The 27900-nt window shown below is 37.7% G+C and overlaps 1 protein-coding gene across 4 annotated transcripts in view; it reads left to right on the top strand.

The window, feature by feature from the left end:
• Nucleotides 1–6488, top strand: part of LOC121323031 (transmembrane protein 131-like) — a 62177-nt gene extending 55689 nt beyond the window's left edge. Inside the window, exons 28-34 of one of the 4 annotated variants that reach the window (XM_041263750.1) lie at nucleotides 172–360; nucleotides 1334–1403; nucleotides 2086–2189; nucleotides 2297–2420; nucleotides 2811–2890; nucleotides 3462–3592; nucleotides 4861–6486. In XM_041263750.1, coding sequence (XP_041119684.1) covers nucleotides 172–360; nucleotides 1334–1403; nucleotides 2086–2189; nucleotides 2297–2420; nucleotides 2811–2890; nucleotides 3462–3592; nucleotides 4861–5148 — 986 coding nt within the window. In that variant the 3' untranslated portion in view covers nucleotides 5149–6486. Of the gene's footprint in view, nucleotides 1–171; nucleotides 361–1333; nucleotides 1404–2085; nucleotides 2190–2296; nucleotides 2421–2810; nucleotides 2891–3461; nucleotides 3593–4860 lie in introns of all 4 variants that reach the window. The other 3 variants (XM_041263763.1, XM_041263756.1, XM_041263772.1) reach the window with 3 other exon arrangements.
• The last annotated feature ends 21412 nt before the right edge of the window (nucleotides 6489–27900 follow it).

Raw genomic sequence — 27900 nt, 5'->3', positions numbered from 1 at the left:
CACAATTCTGGTGGGAGGAGTGTTATTCTGTATAACTCCTCAAATGTAGATTTTTCAGCCAATAAACAAACAGAATCTGGGCAACCTGTCCTGAACAGCTTAGCATAGGATAAGACTGCAGCCAAGCCCTGTGTATTGAATATGTAAGAGTGTTGTTGCCCCTCCGTGTAGCTGTGCGTTTGGTGAACCCAAGACAGAAGTGCCAGGATAGGAGGCTGTTCTCAGACTACAGCTCAGACTCAGGAAGCTCGTCAGGCAGTGTGAGAGCCAGCAGGGGGAGCTGGGGGAGCTGGAGCAGCCTGGAGGGAGAGAAGGACCACAACAGCACCAAACTGCACTGCACAACCTCCACAGCTAAAAGTAAACTACTGTCTATGGCTCTGTTGTTGTCATAGTTCCACAATACTACAATTGCTTTTTGATCACGTTTTGTGTTCTTTTCATATTTGGAAGTTAGTTAACATTTCAATTTATCCTTTACTTAGGGAAAGAAAATAAAATTTATATTTATAAAATGTGTTTAAAACCTTTTTTTTTGTTGTTTGAGCTTATTTGTATTAATATTATGACTTTTTAAAATCATTTGTCTATCATTTAACCTTTAATGAGGGGAAAAAAATGTTTATTTATGAAATGTGTAATAATATGTGTTTTTGAGATTATTTGTATTAATATAATGATATTTTATTATCAGGGGAACACTGCAATGCAGGGTTTACCTGTGCCTATTTGAATTGGTTTAAATAAGCATTTCATGGAGGGGAGCTTATAAGAATTTGAAAATCCCATAGCTCTGCCACCTACTATTGCAAATATCTCCTAAACCATTTCAGCTGGCAGCTTCATGTTTTCTGTGTTATGGAAACTTCTCAGGCAAAGTTTAATGACACTTCACTTTTTCACTTTGAGCTATAACCCAAGATGGCTGCCGTATTGGGGGTCCTATGAGTTTGGTTTGCAGATGATAAAGACCTAATAAGATACTGCCTTCATTCCCAGTACATAGCTGTATTCTGGGATTCTCTAGGACAGGTTCGATCATGTCTATTGTGGAAGAAAAAATAACCTGTTCTTGACAGTTTTTTTGTGCAGGTACCACTGCTGTAATGTTAGTCTTGTATGTCACAAACCATTTGAGGTACTGACTTCATATTTACATGCTAAATGTGTTGCTGGCCATGACTGTGGCCAGCCGACATATTTAGGTCATGTTATTTTTTAAATTGCAGCTGCAAATACGTACACTTTGAGATACTGTCATAATGTTTGGTTTAATTTCACACATATTACTGTTAACTTAATTATTGATTTTATGTATATCTTTTTCTCCTAGGGGAAAATATTCAAAATGGTGTTTTTCCAGCTGATAGAGGTTGTTGTCCGACACTGAACCCAAACTACAGGTATACATATTTTATAATTCGTTTGTGTGTTACTTTAGGAGAACTACTTTACTGCAATTAAAAGAAAACAAACACATGTAATGAACAAATGAATCAGCAGTTGTGAGGTAGAACCTCACAATTGAGCATTGGCTCCTTCGGCGATAAATAAAAAAAGACAAATTGCAGAACATTGAATTGTAGCTTAGTTGAAGGGAGAGTTAGGCAGGGTATTACTTGTTTTGATGAATTTTAAATAATGTAATTGTAGTTGATATAATTTCTTCCAGGTTTAAAATGTAGAGCCAAATTATGCAGTATGTGCGGAACTGAACTTTAGCTAGTTTTTGTAAAAAGCCTCCCACACGATGTACTTACTGTAATTTGCACCGTGAGAACTGAAAAGGTGTCGTGCAAGGATGACCAAGAAGTAAGGAGATGTTTTTGGTGTCACTGTTTTTGTTTTGTTTTTTTAGACAGCCTCTTTGGTTAGTCTTCAGGTTCTAATTTTGGGAAGGTCTTAGGAACAGCCAGATTCTATTAATTCATTTAGCAATCCTGATGTTTCAGCAAGTCACCCAATGTCTCATGAGCTTCACTTTCTGTTAAAAAAAATGTGTATTTCTAATTTTCTTGTTCAATAATGCCTGTGTACATGTACATTTTTAATACATTGACTAGAACCATTTCCTGTCTTGTTAAGCCCGCTGTATCAAATGGAGAAAACCCAAATGGCCGAAACAGTTCCAGCCACAAACTTCACGCCCAGTTTTGCTGCTGTTGCTGCAGGTGTGGAGAGGAACCCAGGTGAGTGATTTATAGATTTAATTATCTGATTTATTTGCTATACTACCCAGATTGTCTGTTGTAAAATATTAAGCGTGTTTCCTTTTTTTTTTTTTTTGTCTTTTAAGGTATTTCAAGTCCTTACCAAACAGAAGAAATGTGGTCTGCACCATCAGTTCCTTTAACCACTGATTTCAGGTACAATCCACCGGAAAGCTTGCCTTGCATCCCCCAAGGAGCTATTTATAATGGGTAAGTTGCAGGTGTGGGTGAGAGCATGGTCTTAACTCCTTTGAGTAATACATCTAATACCTTCCTCTTTAAAGACATTAACTGCCTCATATACTATTGTGTTGGATTCCTCCGGCAGTGTACAGCTTTTTCATTGAGCCTGATCATTGCTACAGTTTCTGTATTTCGTGGTATTTGCGCCTGCAAAGAAAAGAATGGAGAGGGAGGGCTTTTGTTTTCCTTCTCACTATTACCCGCCTCTGCCTAGGTACCGAATGTATACTTTGTATGTATTATTTGTTACTTTACTAAATTACCTGATCTTAATGTTTTGCTTCTGGTGTTCAAAAAGCAAAATCAAACAAAACTGTTGAACACAAAAGAATATGACTTGCTGTTTGTTTTTTTAAGCTTTCCTTGGAATGTTAACAGCCAGTGTGCCACTACATATCCTTACTGTGAACCGAGTAGCTATTGTCCAGTGCTAGATGGTAAGTTTTATTTTATCTGAGGGAGCATGAATCTATTCTAAAACAACATGACGGACGGACAGGGGGGTAAACTATTTCCAAATGTTTTCAGTTATTTTAAATGTTTCAGGTTATCTTTTAATGTTTAAGAATGCAGGTAATGCCTCAAAGCAGCAGGATACCTTTTCTTGTTTAGTTTTAAAAGGTCACAGTAAGTTTTATAAGGGTTCCACATTCTGCAAACCCTTTGGGGCGTAAGCATTCACAGCAAGGTTCATGCCAAAATATTTTAGGTTTTGTAAAAATTGTTAACTGTGTATTGTCCATGTAAAAATATGTAAACACATAATGCAGAAAATGCCTTGATGGTAGTCATGATTTGGTAAACTGTTTGATTTTATTAGTTAACAATCTTAACGGAATTGGACACTAGACTTACACGTTTTACTTTAGAATGTATTTGTGATCAATTGATTTAATCTCTTGTTTTATTGCTAGTGTATGAACTGATGTTTTCCTCTTGCATTGTTTTGAAAGGTACTCATTTTCAATAAGTAATACACACTGACATGTTCATTTTATTATTTTTCAGGGAATGCAAATTTCCAGAATGCCTTTCCTGGCCAGGAGACACAGAGCTATGCCACTCAGCCGTGCTGGAATAAAGAAGAGACACAAGGCATTACCTCAGCCTGGGAATCAACAGGATGTGTGGGCAGCAAAGTGAGTTAGCCAGAAGTTGTAACAATGCATTTTTTTAAATAGTTTTGCTAAATTTTGCTTAACAGTGCATAATTAATTTTTATACCACACATGTGGCTAAGTACCTCATGTAAGTAAACATGTTACTGCATGAATATTCGTAGCATATCCTGTATGTAATTACTTAGTGGTATTCAGTTTGGTATTCACATATTCTGAATAGACTCAGGGTGTAGCAGTTGTGGAGATTTGTTAACCCTTTGCAATCCATTTATTTAGCGCTTGTCAGATGCGTTGGGTACAATTTATTTTCACACGCGCTGTTTATTTTTTTTTTTTAAGCATAAAACAGGTTTAAAAGGCGTTGAATCACAAAAGATGTGATCCAAGTCATTATTTTATTACTGTAAAACCTCAGCAAGCTCTGTGATATTCTTTGAGCCCTGGATGCAGAAGCAGCTACCTCCTTTATTATGTCAGTGTTATCTCTGTAGCGGATGAGGCTATGAGATACAACCGTTTCTTTTTTTTTGGGGGGGGGGGTTTTATTTGGCTTCTATCGGTCTCACTCGGCCATTGAAAGGTTTTCTCTGCTTTTTCTGGAGAAAAAACGACTGGAGACCTGTGTTCTATGTCTTTTTGGACTAGAAAGGGAAAATTGTAATGTCGGACCTGGTCTGACAAAAGACTGCAAAGGGTTAAAGGTGTCATTCTTTTTTAAAAGTGCCCCAGTGGTGAAAGTAAAAATTGAATGCTGGTATTACTACTTTGTGTGTGTGTTTGCATTAGCATAAACTGGGATTTGGCAATGTTTTCCATTGTTCTTTCTTTCACGAGCAGTGCATTTTCTTTAGAACCAAACCGTGAAACTCTGGCCTCACAACACATCTGAATCTGTCTTGGAGCTGAGCAGGGCCAGTTGGAGGGTTAATCATTTGGTCATGACGTTGAAATTTCCAAATTTCTGCGCTGTCTGAGAAGCAGTCTTCTCTTTGCGTAATCAGCCCGTCATTGCATTTCAGTTGTATTCAGTAGTATATGAATAACGAAAACGAAGAAAAACAACCATAACCTCTGGTTCCGCCATTCTCAACTCAGTGTATCTTCATACCACATCATCCACATGCAACTCGACACGTTCATTGTGTGTGACGTCAGTTGCATGGCTCAGGCTCTGCACTTGGCTCAGCCCTGGAACAGATCGGTTGTATAGTGGAAATGACGTTCATGTCTCTTGTAGTTTTTAGAAATGATCTTGTGTCTCCTAAACTGTCTTTTCTTTGTTGCAGCCATACTTCTCAGGCACAAGGAGTCTCTCACCAATGTCTAGTCTGTTTGGCTCCATATGGACCCCAAAGAGCGACCCATACCAACGCCAATTTCAGCACGACAGATTATTATCCCATTCGCCTCAGTCATCTGTCAGCAAAGAGCAGGCTGTGATCTGCAGACAGGAGCAGTTTTCTAGTTTCGATCCCTTTAGGTGCCACATGAACCTGGACATTTGGAATACCTCATCCAGTCGGAGTACCAACTCGCAGCTCTCCAATGATTCAGGATACAGTGGGGATGTCTAAGTGAAATGAGGTTTTATTAAACAAAGAAAAAACTAAAAAAGAAATGTGAATGTACTTTTTTTTTTTTTCAAGATTTGTGTTGTGTAAAGGTAAGCTTTTTGTTGTATACTTTTCTAGATGTTTTGGAGATTTGGATCATAGAAAATAAACATTTTGTACTTGAATGTATGTTGTTTAATTCTTTGTGTCCATATTAGTAAGAGTGATTCTTTTTCAAAGTGGTTCAAGCCGCCTATTGTAGAAATTCCATTTTTGTGATATCATACAACAAAGAGTTATAATTGTGTTACCCCAATTTACAATGACAAGGGTTCATCAAGTCCTTGGGTCAAAAGTAAAGAACACTCACATGTCGTCTTCATTATGGCAGATTTGATGATGGAGAGAAGGATTGCATTGTTAAAAATATAGGTCATTTAAGTACAGATTAAAGGGTAGTATTTTTTTTTTTTTTTTAACATCAATTTACACACAATAGAACCCTGATCAGAGGGCATTCCCCTGTTGTAGAAGGTAAGAGCGTTACTACCATAAAGACAAGGACATTACCAAAGTAGTCAGAAACATCCCCATTTGTAGTCAATTTTTGACTTTTGTTTTGTTTAAGGATAAGCATTGTATCTGCATGTTCTAGTCAGTGCAGTAGTGCCATGGAATGGAGCTTCCTGATTTGTAGCTGAAAGTTCTAAGACGTTTTAATGTGCTTTAGCCAACTGAGTTGATTCTATCTGCTTCACAAGTGGAGCATCATAGTAGCTGTGGTAAATCTCAGTTGGCTAAATTGATGTGCATCCTGTTTAAAAATCTGTACTATAAATAACTGATGCTGTAGACTTCAAGCTGGATGTTAAATGTTAATCAAGCAAAGACACTTGAATATTTCTGTACGAAACTACAAAGGGATTTTGGTAGGTGTCTTTTTCTTACATCATTTTCAATTTGTTAATTGTGTTTTCCAACAGGTTTTACAATTGTTTCATCCATATTGTATGGGAGAATGCACCATTGTTGAATTGAGCATTCAATGTATGTAGTTCATAAAATATTTGAAGATTTATACAGTGATAAAGATTTACTGGTATCTTTAAGTTGCCAGTCGTGGCTTGAGTTGCAGGTAAAACTTTTTTCCTTTGGTACAGATATTTTGTATCAGCCTGCTGGGTATGTTTTAGGTTGTTACCATGTCAATGTTTGAACTGTATTGCACTGTATGATATATACAAATGTACAGTTTTTGAGTGCATCATAATCTTGGGAAGTATTCTCTCCGTTATTGTTAATATATAAACCACACAAGAAAGGGGTTCCAGTGAGTAGGTGTTGAGTGACTGTGAAAGAAGAGTTTTGTAAATTTGACCTCAACAATCTTACTGCTATTAGATTAAAGCTTTCAAAGACTTTGTCAACTTTTTTTTTTTTTAATCGTTGATGTAAGGGGTTGAGTTAAGTCACCCTCCTTAGTCCACTTGAGCTGGAATGACTGCAGAATTTCATTTTGTAGTGCACATGCAGAATTGCCACACAAATGTAACGTTGACGCTTGGGCTGTGCCACAGTGAAAATGGCATTGTTACATTCATTATTTACCTTTGATGAAGTGTTTTAAAAGCACACCCCATTACATCATTGATATGACCTAAAAGAAAACTGTTTTGTGCAGTAATAAAATAGTTTTTTTCAGTAAGGAAAAAAGAAACCTGTTAAAGCTGGAGACTATAAATGCCATCCCAAATGCTGTCAATTTTTAACTGTTTCATTGACACATTTCAACCTCTGGCCATTTTTAGATTGTCTTTGAAAAGATTTGTGTCACTGTCAGTGGTCTGCTCTTCTGTTCCAGTCTGTGGCCTGTGATCACAGACAAACTAAACTAAAATATAAATTTCTAGAGTATTGATACTGAAGCGTATATTATTGGTAATCAAATACATTACAATATTGGAACTTACACTCACCATGCAGTCTCTATTTCTTGTCGATCCCCATTTAGTCGCTGCCTCTGTTGATCAGTGGGATCCCGCTGCCTCGCCGCTGGTTCAAAAATGTAGGGTTTGGCACCGGTTTGCTAAAATTAATTGGGTCTGACTTCATCTTCGACTTTCAGAGGCATTCTCCATGTGTTTACCTTTTCGTACATAACTTCCGGTTTTATTCAAGCCAGCACGATGTTTGAGTGGGTGTGGCCATACACCACACAAAACCCATCACATCTTTGTTGTTTATTAATATTTAACCGCATAAAAACAATTAAATTTCTATGGATGAAATCTATACAGAAATGTATTTGTGTGTTACCTGCAAGATACACTTTAACCTTCAGTTGCTAGTACAACAGTGACCTTGTGTGGTCAGAACATTATACTAACAAAAACCCCCTTCTCTGCAACCTAGTGCACTTTACTAAAACAAGCATGCCACTGACATTCATTCCCACCAGGGTTGACCTATACCCACTGTAGGTAAGTGACAAAACGACAGATACTTTTATATACCCCAGATTCTGATATGCTCAATAGCGGGAGTTAAAGTATGTCAAGACCAAGAATCGCCAGAATTGATTGATTAAGAGTTTCTAGATATTTAAAAACTTAGTGAGAAATATGGAGAAAGAGGTAGCTGGGCAAACAGAGTACACCTCCATGCTGTATATTCCCAGGTTATTATATGTCCTTACAAATGCCATCACAATTGGATAAGCGGTTTGTAAAGCATTGCATTGTAAGCATTGCATACAGGCAGACAGTCGGACAGACAGTAACTGCAGGGTGACCCTTGAAAACCCCTCAATTACTTGTGACAGACAGATAATGCCCTTTACGTTTTCAAGATGTCACAAAAAATCTCACCAAGAGACAGACAAATTATTACAAATCAATAATTTGTGCAAAAGAAGCAAGTTTTATCATCATCATGTACTGCAAAAATGTTTAACAAATGTAGTGTAGATTACATAATGGCAAGATAAAAAAAATGAAGGAATGGAGTGGGCTTCCCACTTCACCAGAATCCTGTCCTTCACAAATCTATACGGTGGGCTGCCAATATCATGACAAAATCCAAAAGCTGGTTGGCAAGCCAGCCATCATGCTGATTTGTAAGCTTGACCTTTGGCTGTGCACACTGATGGATCAAGTCAACCTGATTTGGAACATATAATACTTTACTCCTGTTTTGTATAATTAAAAACATGACTCAATCTAAAACATATTCGCTTGGGTGGTAAATAAAATATATTTTAAAAAAGCTTAAATAAATAAACAAAGCCAAAAACATAAACCTATCTGAACAATACATTAAATTCAAACATGATGAACATTATGGCCAGATACCTCAAGATACCAACTGCATAGCTGAGTATGTAAATGAGGAGGAACCACCTGTAAACCATTCTGAGGTGAAGACAAAATAGTAGTAAACAATTACATTTCTGTTTTATTTAGACTGAACCACTTTCTTAAAATTTACATTTGTCAAACATGCAATCTTTAGGTGTGAAAAAGGTATTGCCTCCCTAGTTAACGGAACCCAATTAAAGGGATAATGAGGGTCAGCTGTTTGAATACTTTGGTTAACAATCAGGCCTGATTTGGGCCAGCCCTGCCAAATATAAATCTGACTAACTTTGGCCCTTCCCATCACTGTGAAGTTGTCAGCACACAGGTTCTAGAGACACGTCATGCCACTATCAAAAGAAATTCCTCAAGTCCTTGAAAGGGTTACAAAGCCATTTCTAAGGCTGTGGGGCTTCACCAATCCACAGTCAGAGCCATATTGTCCAAAAGGAGAAAGTTTGGGACAGTAGTGAATCTTCCTAGGAGTGGCCGTCCTGCTAAAATCTCTTCAAGAGCAAGGCATAAATCATCCAGGAAGTCACAAAGAACCCTAGAACAACATCCAGGGATCTGCAGGCCTCACTCACCTCGGCTAAGGTCAGTGTTCATGACTCCACCATCAGAAAGACACTGGGCAAAAATGGGATTCATGGCAGAGTAGCAAGGCAGAAACCACTGCTCACTAAGAAGAACATGAATGTTTGTTTCAAGTTTGCCAAAAAGCACCTGCATTCTAGAACAAGCATTCTAGAACAATGTTCTATGGATAGATGAGTCAAAAGTGGAACTTTTTGCCCAACGTGGGCCCTGTTATGTCTGACGAAAACCAAATACTGCATTCCACAGTAAGAACCCCATACCAATGATCAAGCATGGTGGTGGTAGTGTCATGATTTGTTGATGCTTTGCTGCATCAGGACCTGGACGACTTCCCATCATTAAAGGAACCATGAATTCTGTTCTGTATCAGAGAATTAAACAGGAGAATGTCAGAACATCTGTCCGTGAGCTGAAGCTGAAGTGCAGCTGGGTCATGCAGCGAGACAATGATCCGAAACAAACAAGCAAGTCTACATCAGAATGGTTGAAGAACAAGAAATTTTAAGTTTTGGAATGGCCTAGTCAAAGTCCAGACCTAAACCCCAGGACCTGAAACGAGGAGTTTATGCTCGAAAACCCACAAATGTCACCTAGTTGAAGTAGTTCTGCATGAAGGAGTGGGCAAAATTCCACCACGGCGCTGTGAGAGACTGATCAATAACTACAGGAAGCGTTTGGTTGCAGTTATTGCTGCTAAAGGTGGCGTAACCAGTTATTGAGTCTAAGGGGGCGATTACTTTTTCACACAGTGGCATTGGGTGTTGAATTACTTTCTTTAATAAATAAATTAAATAAGTATCAAAATTTTTTGTTATTTGTTCACTCAGGGTCCCTTTTATCTCATATTATATTTTGGTTGAAGATCTGATAACATTCAATGTTAGAAATATTCAAAAATGCAGAAAATCAGACGGGGGGCAAATACTTTTTCATGGCACTGTATGTGTATGTATATATATATATATATATATATATATATATATATATATATATACACACACACACACACACACAGTGCCTACAGGAAGTATTCACCATCCTTGAAAGTTTTCACAGTTTGTTGTGTTACAACCTGAAATCTTGATGCATTTAAATTTGATTTTTTTACCTTTAAATAAATTAAAAATAAAAACCTGAAAAGTCTTCATTAGATAAGTATTCACCCCCTTTGCTATGACACTCCTAAATAAGCTCAGGTGCAACCAATTGCCTTCAGAATTCATCTGTGTGCACTAAAAGGTGTTCACATGATTTCAGATTAAATACACCTGTCTCTGTAAGGTCCCACAGTTGGGTAGTGTATTCAAAGCAAAGACTCAACCATGAGCACCAAGGCGCTTTCAAAAGAACTCCGGGACAAAAGGCACAGATCAGGGGATGGGTATAAAAAAATAACAAAGGCCTTGAATAAGTGGAAGGTGTATGGCACCACCAAGACCCTGCCTAGATCAGGTCGTCCCTCCAAACTGGATGACCGAGCAAGAAGGAGACTGATCAGAGAGGATACCAAGAGTCCAATGGCAACTTTATAAGAGCTACAGGCTTTTATGGCCAAGACAGGTCAAAGTGTGCATGTGACAACAATATACCAAGCACTCCACAAACCTGGCCTGTATGATAGGGTGACAAGAAGGAAGCCATTACTCAAGAAAGCCCACTTGAATCCTCTTTTAAGTATGCAAAAAAACACTCAGGAGATTCTGTAACCATGTGGCAAAAAGTTTTGTGGTCTGACAACACTAAAATTGAACTTTTTCGCCTAAATGCAAAGCGTTGCTTGGCGTAAACCCAACACAGTGCATCACCTAAAGAACAGCATCATGTTATGGGTATGTTTCTTATCGGCAGGTACTGGGGCACTTGTCATGATAGAAGATAAAATTAATGGCGCAAAGTACAGAGAAGTCCTCGAGGAAAACCTTTCAGCATGACAACGACCCAAAGCACACAGCCAAAGCTACATTGGAGTGGCTAAGGAACAAAAAGGTAAATGTCCATAATGTCCTTGAGTGGCCCAGTCAGAGCCCTGACCTAAATCCAATCAGAAATGTATGGAACTTGACAGAGCTTGAACAGTTTTGTAAAGAAGAATGGTTAAATATTGCCAACTCTAGGTGTGCAAAGTTGGTAGAGACCTATCCCAACAGACTCACAGCTGTAATTGCTGCCAAAGGTGCTTCCACCAACTATTAACTCAGGGGGGTGGAGACTTAACCAATTATGATCTTTCAGTTTTGTATTTTTACTACGCAATATTATTCTCAATAAAAACTTTTTTCCCCTTAACAGTGTGGAGCATGGTATGCAGATAAGTGGAAAAAAATCCTCATTTAAATGCATGAAACTCTGAGGCACTGACGCAACAAAATGTGAAAAAAGTTAATGGGGGTGTAGACTTTTTATAGGCACTGTATGTATTATATAGCGATAGTTCAGCTGTAGCCCCTACAAAAGACTTTACATCTGGTCTACTTTTTATTGTCAGCTCAACTATTGTAACATCCACTTGTTTCTGAAATTTTGAAGAGCATCCTAATCAGATCCATAATGATTTGTTTTTTGATGCCTTTCGGCCTCAGCATTTTCACAACAAAGCAAATGAACGATGACAGAGGACCTCCATGTAGATCTGCTGGAGAAGATTTAATACAGCACATACCGTGGTGTCCTTCCTGAGAGAGGTTTGTGGGAAGCTCTGATGATGACGTAGCTTGGTATTACAGAGAGCATTCCCCATGTGGAGAGAAAACGCCAACAGTAAAGTTTTATTGTGAAATACAAAGGAACGACCCACATCTGCACCAAGGTCACCATCTGTCAAAGAAATGCAGAAACCCACTTGAAAACTTATAAAAACTCTACAGTGGCATTTCTGTACTACCTCATTAAATTTAATTGGGAAACCACATTTTAATTTATCTACAGACCACTGTAACAGCTGCCTGGATACACTGCCACATTCCAGGACTACATTTTCACAGCCAGTGCCTTATTAATTGCATAGTACGACAATAATGATTTGGTTGTTACTCTGTGTTGAACTTTCATTTTTACAAAGGTCCAACATCCTTCTGTTTTTTTTTTGTTTGTTTGTTTGTTTTTTACTGTGTTTAAAAGTTACATGCATTCATTTTAATGGAAGCATTTGTGTTTTTTTTTTTTTTTTAATTTTATTTTTTTGCCATGGTCACATGGCATTATCACATGACAAGTGTGTAGATAAAAAATTATTATTATGACATGTATTATTATCCTTTTGTTGATTATTATTATTATTATTATTATTATTATTATTATTATTATTATTATTATTATTATTATTGTTGTTGTTGTTGTTGTTGTTATTTTACTTTCATTTGGGAAACTGAACACCTCTGCATAGCAGTATTAATTCAAAAAACAAATTGACATTGGCCCAAATGCAAACTTCATGTAAAGTAAGGCAGAGTTTCAACACTACAGACCTATGAAAACTAATGGTCTACCGGGGTAATACAAAACTATATTTTGTAATTTTTACCATCAGTTGCCTGCCTGTTTCAGTGCAATGGGAAAACTGATAATTATTTGAATTAAGGATTCAGGTTTTGAATTAAGATTTTATATTATTATCTGCTATCATATATAACACCTCTGCAGTTTAAAACGAACACAAGGAAACCTTGAACAAAAGAATATTTCTTAAAAACTTCCTCCGCGGAAAATACATTTTCATTAAGAAATACACCTCAAACCTTACATTTCTTCCAAATAGCCACCCTAATTGTTATGGGACATGTTGATAAAACTGATGGCTGATTTAATCAAGCAATTTAGCAAGGGCCAGATGGAAAAACGTACCACAGTTTTGCAGGCACTATCCATCAATTTTGCTTACGCTTACAAAGATATATTTTTAACAGTAATTGTCAAGCTGCCATCTTGCCACACAGTAACACAGGGAGGAAATGTGTGCTTTGTTTCAACAGGACAGAACCTGGTATCTGGACTGCATTACTTACTGGTTACCATCTGGATATATGCATATAATAACCCGTCTGCATTGCTGGCAAACAGCAAAATTGTCATATGGATCATATTATTCCAACTTTAACTCATCTACACATTGTAGTGAGAAGAATTTCCTGACAAATCAGACTGCCGCCCAGAGGTAAAATGTTTTTCTCATTATTAACTTTTAAATGAGCTCAATGCTAGCAAGATGGGTAGACAGGTTTTATTTAAACCTGAAAAGTGTATATTTGACAAAACACGATTTACTTCAATCACATGGGCCAATTAAAAAGGATATTACATGGCTTTCTAATTGGTCTTTTATGCTTACAGTGTTTCCCACTTTCATTTTACACCTTTTTACTGCATTTTTCATTGTTTCTCTTTTTACTGCCCATGGGGAGTATGTTTAATATAGTGTGTACAACTTACAAAGTTGTAGCCAGCCCTGGGGGGATTGGAATGTGAACACAAGCTGAACCTAAAGGGCCTGTTCTAATGTTAAAGAAAATGTAAACGCATTTCACAAAGTACTTTTTGAAAGTGAACATCAGAAAAAAAGAAAAAAACATTTACAATTTAACTTTGGACCTAACAAATTCAATTGAATCTAAGCTAAACAACATCATAGTAAAGACTTTAAAAAGGCACACATTGTAAACTCTATCCATTTAAATTGCTAGAGTGACATTTCTGTATTTTTCAAAACATATTAATTACAGAGCTACAGAAGTTAGTAAAAATGAATTTTATAGCCAAATACAAAAGCTGAAAAATATAGTAATACACTTTCAGTTCATGGGACACACAGATAGATTCACAAAACGGGCATATTATAACAAAGGAAATGGTTATTATTTATTTTAAGATTTTATACATTTTAACTAATGGTTTTCCTGAAACTGTTCTACAATATGACTGACTTTTTGTTTTACACTAGTCTATATAGTATATATCAAACTGTATTTTACTCATACAAAGATCCTTTAAAGCTTTCTGAACAGGGACCAGTAATACGTATTTCTAAATATTTGGTGGATGAATCTGAATCTGGTTCATTGTTTTGCTGAGATTCCATTTCATTTTCCATAACTCCAGTAAATGTCATCTTATAATTAGAGCACAGTATTAAAAGCCAGGAATATGTTGTTGATTCACTGCCCAAATTTGAGAAAGTACTTTTAAATAAAAACTAAAAACAAAAGTCTTGTGATTTTAATCACGTACTTCAGTAACAATCATCTACTGACTATCATGCATAATCTTAAGAAAAGAGATATATCTGATTATTAAATAATAATAATAATAATAATAATAATAATAATAATAATAATAATAATAATAATAATAATAATAATAATAAAAACATTTAGAAAGTTCAGCCGGCAATAGAAAACACAGGCACCTCTTAAGTATAAAAAATATCAATGATGCAATACATACACAAATGCTAAATAAACAAAAATGTATAACTTTGCATATTTCACAAAACGTTAGGTTACCTACCGTAACCGTAACCCTGAAAGAGAAGACTACCAACATTATATGCCTGCCTATTGGGTAGGTATTACTGAGCTTTTTATATCAGAGCTGCCTATAGGCCCCTTCCTTGGGAAGGCACAGTCGGTCCCGCCCACTGAGGGATTAAAACCATTATACTGAGGAAGTGAGTTTTTTTTTTTGTTTAAATTTAGTCATTGCCAATTTTTTTTTTTTTTTTTTTTTTTATTTTTCTCCCAATCACTTCTTTACACACTGCAGGTTCACCATGCAGCCACGCAGGAGCTACAGTGTCGGAGGACAACGCAGCTCCCGGACAGCCAACAGGCAAACCCGCAGGTGCCCGGCCAGACTACAGGGGCCGCTGGTGCGCGGTGAGCCGAGGACACAGCTGGTGTGCGAAAGGGAGTGTGAGGCCGCAAACCTTCAGGGGCCCTGCTGGGGCTGCTGAGGTTGTGACGGGTCAGTTTGGGATGGCTGCCTAGGGCAGTGGCCCTGGAACTGCCTCCTGGGACTCTGGAGTGTGGACTGGCCACATATAAAGATATAAAGAGCTCAGTTATGAAAGGTCCCACTCACCAAGGTGGGTGGGCCTACGCAGCCGGCGAGGTCTTCTCTACAGCGGGATATATGTAATACAGAGCCTGTTGGAGGAAATCCTGGCTGGTTGGCTGTTATTGTTAACAATCGCGCTGCAGCTAATCCACAGCATGACCCAGACAAGCAAGGGTGTGCAGTCTATTATACAGATGGGGGATGCGCAGTGGCAGCCAAACAAACAAGGCCCAATCCATCTGCCAGACGGCGGCTGGTGGAATCACTCAACAGCGGGGATGTGGCAAGGCCTAGCCCCATGGAGGAACTGTATTCTCAGAAGAGTGTAGTTTTTAGAGAGAAAAAAAATGCACTTCTTATAATACTGCACAGGCAGTCGCTCATATATGACAGACAGTAACAAAAAAGGCAACCTGCAATGCAAGTGAGCAGGCTGCTGGAAGTGAGAAAACAGAAAAAGAAACTTCAGTTAGGAGTCACTGATTCCGGGAAAGCCGGCTTTCAGCGCGAATGCAGGGTTACTGCAGTAGACTTAGGAAGCTCTTTTTACAGACAACGCTCAGTTTAACACAGTGGTCTTACCATACAGTCTTGAGAAGCAAAAAGAGAAATTGCTTTCTCAGTATGACGGTTTAAATCCCTCGGTGGGCTGGACTGAGTGCGTCATCCCAAGGAACGGGACGATCTGCAGCTCTGATATAAAGAGCTCAGTAATACCTTTTCAATAGGCAGGTATATCATCTTCAAATTGAAAGGGAACAAATGTTTTGCTTCAAATGAATAGTCTAATATTGTGCCAAATAACTGAATGTGATAAACTGACCAACATATTCAATAACAGAAAAGCAAGGCAAAAAGGCATACCAATGGTTTTATATATATATATATAATATATATATATATATATATATATATATATATATATATATATATATATATATATATATATATAAATAAAAGTGGAAACTTTTAAACCTCTTTTAGCCAGTTCTGTCCAGGTAGGAGAATCCTATCATTGCTCTTTCTGCTCTTCCACATCAGCTTTTGTCTGATAGCCTATGTTCCTTACCTCTGTAAATGCTCAATAAATTACTCATAAAAAATGATTAAGTCATCATGGTTCACATTATAGGATCTGCAGTGCCTCAGTTTCCACTGGACCAACACAACCAACACAATTGGTGCAATCACCAGGGTAACTATAAGTATCCATCTCTGCATGAACGGCCTCCTGGCCACGGTGTTTAACATGCATCTTTTCATGTTGCATTCTGTAATCAGGTAGATAAGAGTGAAAAAGAGAAACAACGGTGGGTTAGCTTGTAATGCACGTGTTGAACTTCAGCCTACAAGAAAAACACTTAAAATCACTTTGGAAATGACTTACCTAACACAGTTTATATAAATAAAGCATATTTGAATGACTGATCTTCCTTCAAATGTCTCAAAACAGTCAAGTGGAGCAAAGCATGTACAACTTGTTTGTTTAAAACATGACATCACATCTGCTATATATCTCAAATAGCGTCCTGAATGGTTTTGCTTGTGTGTATAAAGGATGATGGATTAGTATATTATATTTAAAGACGCTGAACTCAAATACCATATGCTTTGTATATGTTGTAATCATACAATTAAAAGTCTTGTTTACATGCTTAAAAAGAATAATCTAGAGCCTTTAATTTACAACATACATAAACAAGTGACACTCAAATTGAATTTATAGGGTACATTTCCAATCAGTCACTGGGAACATGATACAAGCAAACACAATCTTGGAAAAGCTATGAAACTATTTTTGATATGTGTGGTAAGTAGATGGTGCATAAGGATATGACATTTATATGTGTTAAGTGTTTGGCACTGCCAGTTCTTTGTTAACATAGGATTGTTTTTTAAAAGTCTTTGGATGAGAGTTAGATTAAAGGCTTAAATAAGCATTGAGGAAAAGAACAGACTGGCAAAGAAGCAAATGTACAGCTTTGTTCCAAGTTGGCCTAATAAGTGGCAAAACATTTTCTGACCTACTGGGCTTGTCACTGTGGAACTAATTTAATGTATAAACTACCAAATGTAATTTTGCCTGTTTCTCTAATGTGTCTGTTTTACTTGAGCAAGGTCTTGAACAGGACTTGTTTAACTTCTTGAGGACACAAGAGCCAGGAAGAGTGCCTCTGTGTGGCACTTTAAATCTCTCTTCATACCTTGTTACAGAATGGGGAAGGCTTGGTTCACAAGGCATATACTCAAAGTGGTAAGGGGTATGAAGAATTTTTTGCATTATAATACTTGAGAAATACTACAGAGAGAGTTAAACAAAATTCTCGACTGAAGCTCATTTACCTGTGGGATAATTATCAGTGAACTGGGAGACAAGTTGTGAGATTTTAGAAGCCTTTTAGACAATCTCTAAACAGCATGCACTTCTTGCGACTTACTCATGTAACCTTTTAATTAACTATTTTCCTGTAACTTCTAGTAAATAATAATAATTTAAAAATTGTTGCAATTTTACTTTATAGGGCCAGCTCCAGGGTATAAATAACTGGCAAATGCTCCTAATTACTTTGCCATTTTTTACTAGCTTTATGGCTCTAAGCACTTCACTTCTGAAAAAGATCTTTATGGATTCACTCATTTACTCACAGACAAGGGATGCTGTTTGTTTTTTTTTGTTTTTTTTGTTTTTTTTGTTTTACTATAGTGAAGACCCCTCATGAGTACCTATGCTATTTTCTCTTTCTTTGGGTACAGTAAGTTAGTTCTGTGTATGTTACAAAACCACACAACACCAATACAATAAAAGATCACTGTACAGATGATGATGCTCAAAAATAATCAAACATAAAATAGTAAATAAATAAAGTAATCGATCTGAGCATGGAAATAATAAACTGGAAATCCAACTTAGAGATGACGTCCTGCAAGACCATTCATAAATAGCTTTTTTTTTTCCTCGTAAGTGCAAGCAGATAGGGTTGTAGCATTCTGTGGCCTGTGGTCCGGACCACTCAGTCACAGTGGTCCAGACCACTTGGACCACTCAGTCAGTTGCAATTATGTTATTTTACAAATATGTATTGTAGTGATCTCGGTTCCCGCAGGGGCAGCCGCATCACACAGGGCGAGGCAAAGTTCAGACTGTTTTATATTGTATGTCTTGTCCAGCTATTTTCTTCTCAAGCTGTCCAGCTTTATGTCTCTAATTCCTTGTTACACAAGCACCCCCATTCCTCACATCAAACCCCTTTTTTACTACTGTACTCAGGCCCTTGCAAGCGACCAGTGAACTATGAAATCAGTACAGCAGCAGTGGTCCAGACCACTCAGTGCAATGAAGAGCAATGTAGTACACTTGTAACAGGACGAGGAGAACTGTACAGTATTGTTTGTTTATTTTTAGAACAGGGTCTCCCCCTCCGCCCTTATGTTATTTTGTATTTGTCTATTATGATTTATTTATTGTATCTGACAGCGTGTTATTGTTTATTTGGGATTTATTGTATTTACATATGATGGTGAAGCACCACATTGTTTGTCCCCTGCAGCATTAATTAAAAAAATTGATTAATTTGTTGCTAAATCAGGAGATGGTCACCTGCATTTAAACCTGCAGCTCTCTGTGCTCCGGTTCGGTGTACGGAGGAGAGTACGAGAGCGGGAGGAAAGAATGAGAGCAAGCTAAAACACAGATTCTAGGAACAGTGACAGCAACTGCCCAGCCTGACCTAGGATTTTATTATTATTTTATGTTTGTGATTTGTTTTGGTTCAAACCTTTTCTTTTGTGCTCTGTGAGCAAAGTGTTTTGTTTTTGTGCAAATATTTTATTTATTTTTGTTTGTATATAAATAAACTGCGCACCAGGTGTCTTTTGGACTGCAGTACTTTCCTGTGTGTTTTCAGTTCCTGCATCTGGCTTGACGTCATCACTAGTCATCCTGTCACACCCCTGTACTTATTATTATAAACCTTAACACTGACATGTATTACTGTAACATACGTATTTGTAAATTAACATAATTGCAAATAAAGAAAAGGAAAAGGAAACTGCGAAATCAGAACATAACAGCGACAGCTGGAGTGGTCCGGTCCACTGTGACAGAGTATTCCTAGTGGTCCGGACCACTGTGACGTCACAGCGCTGAGTAGTCACAGAATGCTACAAGCCCTTCTCAGTGCGAGGAAATGCACTCATCTCCAGCTAGCCAGTTTACTAAATTAAACAAGAAGCCATTAATGCACGCTGTTCTGCAGCGTCTCAGTGTGGACCTTACTATTTGTCTGTTTATATTTTTAAATTAGGCCTGTTTACAACTTGCCACAGGTCTATTCGTGTAAGACTGGGTAACGAGTATGTTCTGCCAAAGTTGTAGCGAGTATAAGTAACTATTCCTGGAGAGAAATGATCGTCATAAATTTAACAAGCACCTTATTGTTGTGTTAATAACTTTTTTTAAAAAAATATTTTCGAAACCAGACGTAGAAACGTGTTAAGGTGAGACACTAGTATAGTTTGGGCTTTATCCAGATTATAGAATTAAAAATAAAAACTCACATTACAATAAATACCGTATTACTTCAATTTGGCGCAGACTTGGAATTAAAGACGTCCTTTACTGCCGCCGCTGTCATATATCTGCTTTATAATAGAGGCCGCCCTCGAATAAACTCCGCTATCAATAAAGAAACATTAACGTATTTTTGTTCTCTCCCTACTAAAAAACACACAGAGAGAAAACAACTAAACACTGCCTATGTACATGTGCTCCCAAAGAGATGGATTAAACCTCAATCTAGCACATAAATTACATACTAAGCACATTTTTTTTTGTGGTAGTACAGTCCTGAAAGAAAATGCAAGATAAACTACATACAGAACAGCAGTCTTTCTGAAGTTCTTATATGTAGTTTTGTTGTTTTGTTTTTAGTTCAATTGTAATTTCCGTACTTAATCCCGTGCAAATAAAAACAATGCGTTTACTATCTATGAGAAGATTGAGTTTTGGTTTCTCTTGCAGAGAAATTACAAACAAGCAAGTTACAGTGAGAAAAAAAATAACCAAGTAGGATACATTGTAGTTCTTGCAGAAACCAAATTTATTTTCTGAGGTAATTTTTGGTACAGAAAAACATCTACGTCACACTACCACCCCAGCATTCTCCCGCCCCTTAACAACCAATACACACTCCCGATTCACTGGTAAAATACTCCCCTGACTTTCCAACTGTCACCGATAAATGTACAGACAGGTAGGCTATCGTATTACAAAAAATATGCAACGCGACACTTCTAAAATGTCATTGGATGATGATATCTCTTTTAAGAAACAACAGCGACAGCTAATTCAGTCAGACGTGCAGCCCTTAATTCACGAACCTGAGTTGCACAGCCGTAACAACAAGCAGGGGGGTGTCTCAGTCCTGTTAGTCTTGCCTTTGCAGCTCCTAAATCACGTGGTTTTTGTACGCTGCAGTCCGATCAACATGGTAAGGGCGATCTCTCGCTTTATGTTGTGAACACGTGCAATGTTATTGTTTAACATAGAAGGTTGTACCCATATTGAGTTGGTGTAGACGATCTCTCTGGATTAATATGTCTGTTTAAATAACAAATGAATACATAAATGTATATTTCACCATAGCTGTTGTTTTGGTTAAAAGTGTACATGTATTTAGCTGTAAACACGTCGTTATTTCCGACGCTTTTTGTTTACATTGACAGACATCAATATACTGTTAATCACGTGCAGTTAAACGAGGCAGTCTTCCCAGCGACAGCGAGTGGGAGAAGTACAGGCGTGGAAAAGTACAGAGCAGTTTCGAAGCAGAAAGGAGAAATTGCATCTTGAATTGCTTTAATCAGAAAACAGGACATTGGGGAAACACAGCAGCAGCTCAAAGTCAAACAGCCGCGTGTGTTTTTCTGATAACAAACAAGCTGAAACTCGGAGCAGCTGATTCAAATTCAGCGCCGTTTTGAGACACGGGCGAGGGGAGGAGCCAACAGCACAGCAGAACAACGCAGTTAAACGAGGCAGTCTTCCCAGCGACAGCGAGTGGGAGAAGTAAGGGCGTGGAAAAGTACAGAGCAGTTTAGAAGCAGTTTGAAAGCAGGTTGACGGCTGCATAAGAAACTCAACTTCAAAAAAAAAAAAAAAAAAAAAAAAAAAAACCCTCAACACGGTCTTCAAGCCAGTAATCTGTGACACCTGCTTGATGTGGGAAATCCGAGAAAACCCAGCAGAGCTAAACCAAGTGTGGGTAAAGTGCCACGCGATCCAGGATTTGCATAAACTAGTAAGTATGCTAGAAATGGAGCTGGAAGAAGTGAGACAGCAACAGGATCTTGAGGAACTGGCACACCCACAATTCATGGAAGTCTGCATCACCCCTAACAGACTGAAAGCCACCAGGGAGATAGAAGGTCAGAACAGCTGGGTTCAGGTAGGCAGAAGCAGGGAAAAAAAGAAACTTCGTCAAACACAACCACCAGAAATCAAAACAACCAACAAATTTGAGTCACTTCAGAATTTTGATGAGCAGAACCAACAACAAGAGAATGAAAGGAACAACATCCAGGACCCTATTGACAGTGGTGACCAGACAGCAAAAAGAAGGGAGGTCATGATTGTTGGGGACTCCATATTGAGAAACACAGCAAGTTCAATTCGCCTTTGGACCCCCTTACTACAACAGTGTGCCGGGAGCCTCGGTCAAGCACATCACTGAGAACGTGGACAGGCTCCTAGAACGAACAGAAGACGACCCGGTAGTAGTCGTCCACATCGGTACAAACAACATTGGAAGAGACAGACCAAAATCCTTGCAAAACAAATTCAGAGAGCTAGGAAGGAAATTAAAAGAGAAAACCAAAACTGTGGTATTTTCTGGTATACTACCGGCACCTTGCAAAGGACCATATGGACAGCTGGAAATAATTAATCAAAACGCATGGCTGAAGATGTGGTGCACACGGGAAGGCTTCACCTATCTTGATCATTGGACCACATTCTACAACGAGGGCTATCTGTATAGACGGGATGGACTGCATTTAAATAACAAGGGAACTAGTCTACTCGGAGAAAAGATCCTCGAGCAGGTTCAGAAGCATTTAAACTAGAAAGGAAGGGGGGAGAAATCAACAAAAAAACAGAAGGGAGACCGCATCAAAACAAGAACAACAACTCAGGTAAGACAACCATTAAATGTATTTATCTAAATGCTAGAAGCATCAGAAACAAAATTCTAGAACTTGAAGCTACTGCACTAACAGGTAACTATGATGTGATAGGTGTTACAGAAATGTGGTTGTCTGAGAGTGATGGGGACGAATATAATATTTGTGGGTATACACTGTATAGGAAAGACAGGCAGGACAGAAGAGGAGGAGGGGTAGCGCTATACATAAGAAACAGTCTTGAAGCCCAGGTGTTAAACCTGGACAAAGAAAATAAAGCCAAATCAATATGGGTCAGAATAACGGACAAAAATTCAAAGGGCATAATAATAGGAGCATGCTATAGACCGCCAGATTCAGACGGTGAGCAAAATAATCTGTTATACAATGACATTAGAAATGCGTGTAGCAAAGGAGAAGCCATACTAATGGGGGATTTCAACTTCCCCCAAATAAAATGGGAAAACCCGGTGGGTAGCACGAAGGATTAAGTAGAAATGGTGGAAATGACAAATGACTGCTTCCTAACGCAATTTGTCAAGGCACCGACTAGAGAGGAGGCATGCCTTGATTTAGTCTTTTCAAATAACGAAGACAGAATAACTAAAACAGAGGTCAGATAACCACCGGCAAACTCAGACCACAACATGGTCTCATTTGAAGTGTTTTTTAAAACCCCAAAAGTAATGACTAAAGCTAAGGTTTACAATTTTAGAAAAGCAAACTATGAAGGTATGAAACAGAGACTAACAGAAGTAGATTGGAGTAAAATAGAGAAAACACCCACAGAAGAAGGATGGTTGTTCTTCAAAAATGTAGTACTAGAGGCGCAAAACAATTACATCCCTAAAGTAGACAAATCTAAATGTAAAACTAAATTGCCAAAATGGTTTAATAGATCAATTAAAAAAAATATTCAGAGAAAAAAGGCACTTTACAGAGCATTAAAAAAGGACCAAAAAGAAAGTACGCCGAAAGAGTACACAGAACTGCAAACACAAGTCAAAAGAAGTTAGAAAGGCCAAGAGAGAAATAGAAATGAACATTGCTAAGGGAGCTAAAACCAATTCCAAAATGTTTTTCCAATATTACAATAGCAAGAGAACATTCAAAGAGGAGATTAAATGTTTAAGAGATACAAATGGCAAAATCGTAGATGAAGAAAAAAAAATAGCAAATATATTAAATGATTACTTTTCACAAGTTTTTACAAAGGAAGATACTGACAACATGCCCCACATGTCATCCAGTTCCTATACAGTTTTAGATAACTTTAGCGTAACTGAGGCAGAAGTGTTAAAGGGATTAGGAGCTCTTAAAATAAACAAATCCCCTGGGCCGGATGAGATCCTCCCAGTAGTACTCAAAGAAATGAAAGAAGTAATTTACAAACCGCTAACCAAGATCATGCAGCAGTCTCTTGACACAGGGGTGGTACCGACAGACTGGAAAATTGCAAACGTAATACCGATCCACAAAAAGGGAAACAAAACTGAACCAGGTAACTACAGACCAGTAAGCCTGACTTCTATTATACGCAAACTTATGGAAACTATAATAAGATCCAAAATGGAAAATTACCTATATGGTAACAGGGTCCTGGGAGTCAGTCAACATGGTTTTAGGAAAGAGAGATCGTGTCTAACTAACTTCCTTGATTTTTTTGAGGATGCAACATCGATAATGGATAATTGCAAAGCATATGACATGGTTTATTTAGATTTCCAGAAAGCTTTTGACAAAGTCCCGCACAAAAGATTAATTCTCAAACTGAACGCAGTTGGGATTCAAGGAAACACATGTACATGGATTAGGGAGTGGTTAACATGTAGAAAACAGAAAGTACTGATTAGAGGAAAAACCTCAGAATGGAGTGTGGTAACCAGCGGTGTACCACAGGGATCAGTATTAGGTCCTCTGCTATTCCTAATCTACATTAATGATTTAGATTCTGGTATAGTAAGCAAACTTGTTAAATTTGCAGACGACACAAAAATAGGAGGAGTGGCAAACACTGTTGCAGCAGCAAAGGTCATTCAAAATGATCTAGACAAGATTCAGAACTGGGCAGACACATGGCAAATGACATTTAATAGAGAAAAGTGTAAGGTACTGCACGCAGGAAATAAAAATGTACATTATAAATATCATATGGGAGATATTGAAATTGGAGAAGGAATCTATGAAAAAGACCTAGGAGTTTTTGTTGACTCAGAAATGTCTTCATCTAGACAATGTGGGGAAGCTATAAAAAAGGCTAACAAGATGCTCGGATACATTGTGAAAAGTGTTGAATTTAAATCAAGGGAAGTAATGTTAAAACTGTACAATGCACTAGTAAGACCTCATCTTGAATATTGTGTTCAGTTCTGGTCACCTCGCTATAAAAAAGATATTGCTGCTCTAGAAAGAGTGCAAAGAAGAGCGACCAGAATTATTCCGGGCTTAAAAGGCATGTCATATGCAGACAGGCTAAAAGAATTGAATCTGTTCAGTCTTGAACAAAGAAGACTACGTGGTGAAATAATTCAATCATTCAAAATTCTAAAAGGTATTGACAGTGTCAGCCTGAAAAAAGAAACAAGGACCAGGGGTCACAAATGGAGATTAGACAAAGGAGCATTCAGAACAGAAAATAGGAGGCACTTTTTTACACAGAGAATTGTGAGGGTCTGGAATCAACTCCCCAGTAATGTTGTTGAAGCTGACACCCTGGGATCCTTCAAGAAGCTGCTTGATGAGATTCTGGGATCAATAATCTACTAACAACCAAACGAGCAAGATGGGCCGAATGGCCTCCTCTCGTTTGTAAACTTTCTTATGTTCTTATGTTCATTGGTACGTACGAATTGTACTTGGTATGACTTGGATTAAAATACAAAACATCACTTTTAAGAAATCAGTTTAAATCCACTAATAGTTATAATGTTGAGTTTGATTAAGCTTGATACCATGAAGATATATGATGCACAGTGTTTGTACGGACGCAATGTTATTGGAACATTGCACTGTTTTCCCCCATGAAAAAGTGAAGTGCTGGTGTCCGGGTTTAGTGCTGGCCTGCGGCTGCCCCTCCGAATCGCGTTATTATTCTTGAATAGACAACATAAACAGACAGTGCTACAAGACTGACTAACAAAACACTCACGTTTCTTTATAGATGGAGGGTCTCTTTTTAGATTGTATGCTAACCATCTACAAAGGAACAGATTACTTTGCTACACCCCTATTTTATTCCCTCGCTCATGACCCCTTGGTTAACGAGCGCATTCTATTCCTTCAATCCGCGGATTCCACCCGTTTCCCGTTCGGGTCACTGAGTTCGGGTACCATAGCTCAGTCCCTTTTCTAGCAGGTCGACTTCCACCTACTCACAGGAATAAAGTTGCATGCCTTTTAGTCCTGGGTCTCTGCTCTGTTCCCTTTATCTAGCACCCTGTCAGGTAGGGAGGGAGATCTAACACCAAGCCTCATTCGATCTCTGTCACACAGGGACACTATTTTTTTTGACACCTGAACACAGTCCATCTTAAAAATGTCTGCCTTTTTGTGTTTGTTTTTTGTTACATTTTGAAATGAACTTAAAATGTTCAATAAAGTTTTCCATTTTAAATGGCATTGTTTAATTTCCTTGTCTGTTAATAGAATATTTTCAGCTGCTACAGATTTGTGCTCAACAACCTGTCCCTCCAGTCTTTATCAGCAAACTCAAATACAGTTTAATAAAGTAGCTTGCCATGACTCAAAAGAATACATTGCTTTTGGGAGCCCCTGGTCTGGTGGTTTGATGGTAGAGTCCTCAGGACCCTGTTCTTCAAAGGATCAATAACATTTTATTATATTTCTGCACCCACATATATCTGTGGTCTACTACTTCAATCCTTGTTGGCTGAGTCGTCTCATTATTTTTTTTTTCTACTAATGATTTAATTGAGAAAATGTCATTATGGAACAAATGTATGATACTAAGCATTTAGGAGTTGAAAATATAAAATATCTGCAAGGATTTTGCACTTTGAGATCTCTGTATACCACCACATATAAATGTTCTTCATTTAATACATTTTTCAGTTACTGAGGTAAGTTCTTTACTGGGGCATGTTCATATAGTGCTGCTATTTAAAAAAATGCATGCGATGCTCTGCATACTATCACATAATCAGACCTTCCCAGAGCAAGATCATGTGCTAATGTCACCTGTATTAAAAGAAAAATTATAATAATTAAGATAATTTACTAAGTCAACTAAATGTACAAAGACCAAAAGTTCCAGTTCTTGTTCTGTCCCTGTGCTGTAGGTTTAGTGATTCCACATCAAAGCCGTAAAAGGGCAGTTGCTGTTATACTTATTTTTATTAACCTACTGTAACTTAAAATAGTATTTAGTGCTAACTTTGGAGCTGCGATGAAAATTACGCTCCTTGGAAAATAATTGAGGGGGAAAAAAGTTTATTTAACGTTGCAATGTTGCTTCGAAATTAGCCTGCAAAAATAATTTCCGTTTGGGTGAATGAGAATAATATATTACAAAAAAATGTGCGTGTTTGAAACTACCAGCGGAATTATTTATTCGTTTTATTGTTTACTTCCTTGTTTATGAAATGATAGGGGTGTTAAGGATGAATGAGGTACACTTTTTATTGAGGATGACATCATTAGGAACTGCACATGCACGACTACAGGGCTGGAGCTTATGGAAGGCCATCTGGTTAAAAAAATGTGTTTCAAATATATACTACATGTTCTCATTTAACTTTAGTACAGGTTATAATTTGGCAAATCAGATAGTTGAAAATGAAACGAGAACCAATGAATTTAAAGAAAATAGCATATGTAATAAATTATCCAGTTATAATTCGCCTTGCATCTTCCATTCCCCTCCAATTCATGGCGGTATGTGGACTTGGCATTGGGTAAAGTGTAGTGAAAGTATGGAAGAATGGGAGTGCTGCCAACTTCCTGAGACAGACAATTTTGACCAAGACACGGTTCAGTTTGTATTAACAATGTACACAATTGTTTTTTTTTTTTTTTTCTTTCTAATTATATTTATTTCAGTTGTACACTTAAATATTGAGTTACCATAGCTTTTTTTAGATTAAATATCAGATCTTTCAACACTTGTTTAAAATTACATACTGGTTACAGAGGGGTTCCCACTGAATTAAAGTGATTTCTAAGACTCTGAAACCACCAGTTGATGCTCGTCTCGGAGGTTCCAGGTCTATCCATCTTACATTAGATTTCACCCAATGCCAAGTCCAAATGGCAGATGTAAGGTGACTTTTAATTAGATAATTGATTACATATACTATTTTCTTTAAATCCATTGGTTGTCATTTCATTTTTAGTGATCTGATTGGCCAAATTAGTATGTGTAATAATTATAATTACAACAAGTACTAAAGTCATATTTAGGACATCCTCAGACATCACTCCTTCCCATGTCAGGAATCACCCCTCGAGTCAATCGTCAGGTATCAGGCATTAAACATAAGTAATCCTTGAGTCAGTTGTCAGGTATCAGGAGGCTCCTCAAGGTGTCACATACTTTTTGAGGGTCACTTTTCTCAGCAAAAAAAAAATGCAGATC

This window comes from Polyodon spathula, chromosome 1, assembly GCF_017654505.1.
Source record: "Polyodon spathula isolate WHYD16114869_AA chromosome 1, ASM1765450v1, whole genome shotgun sequence".
Taxonomy (NCBI): domain Eukaryota; kingdom Metazoa; phylum Chordata; class Actinopteri; order Acipenseriformes; family Polyodontidae; genus Polyodon; species Polyodon spathula.
This window is presented reverse-complemented; position numbering and strand designations above follow the sequence as displayed.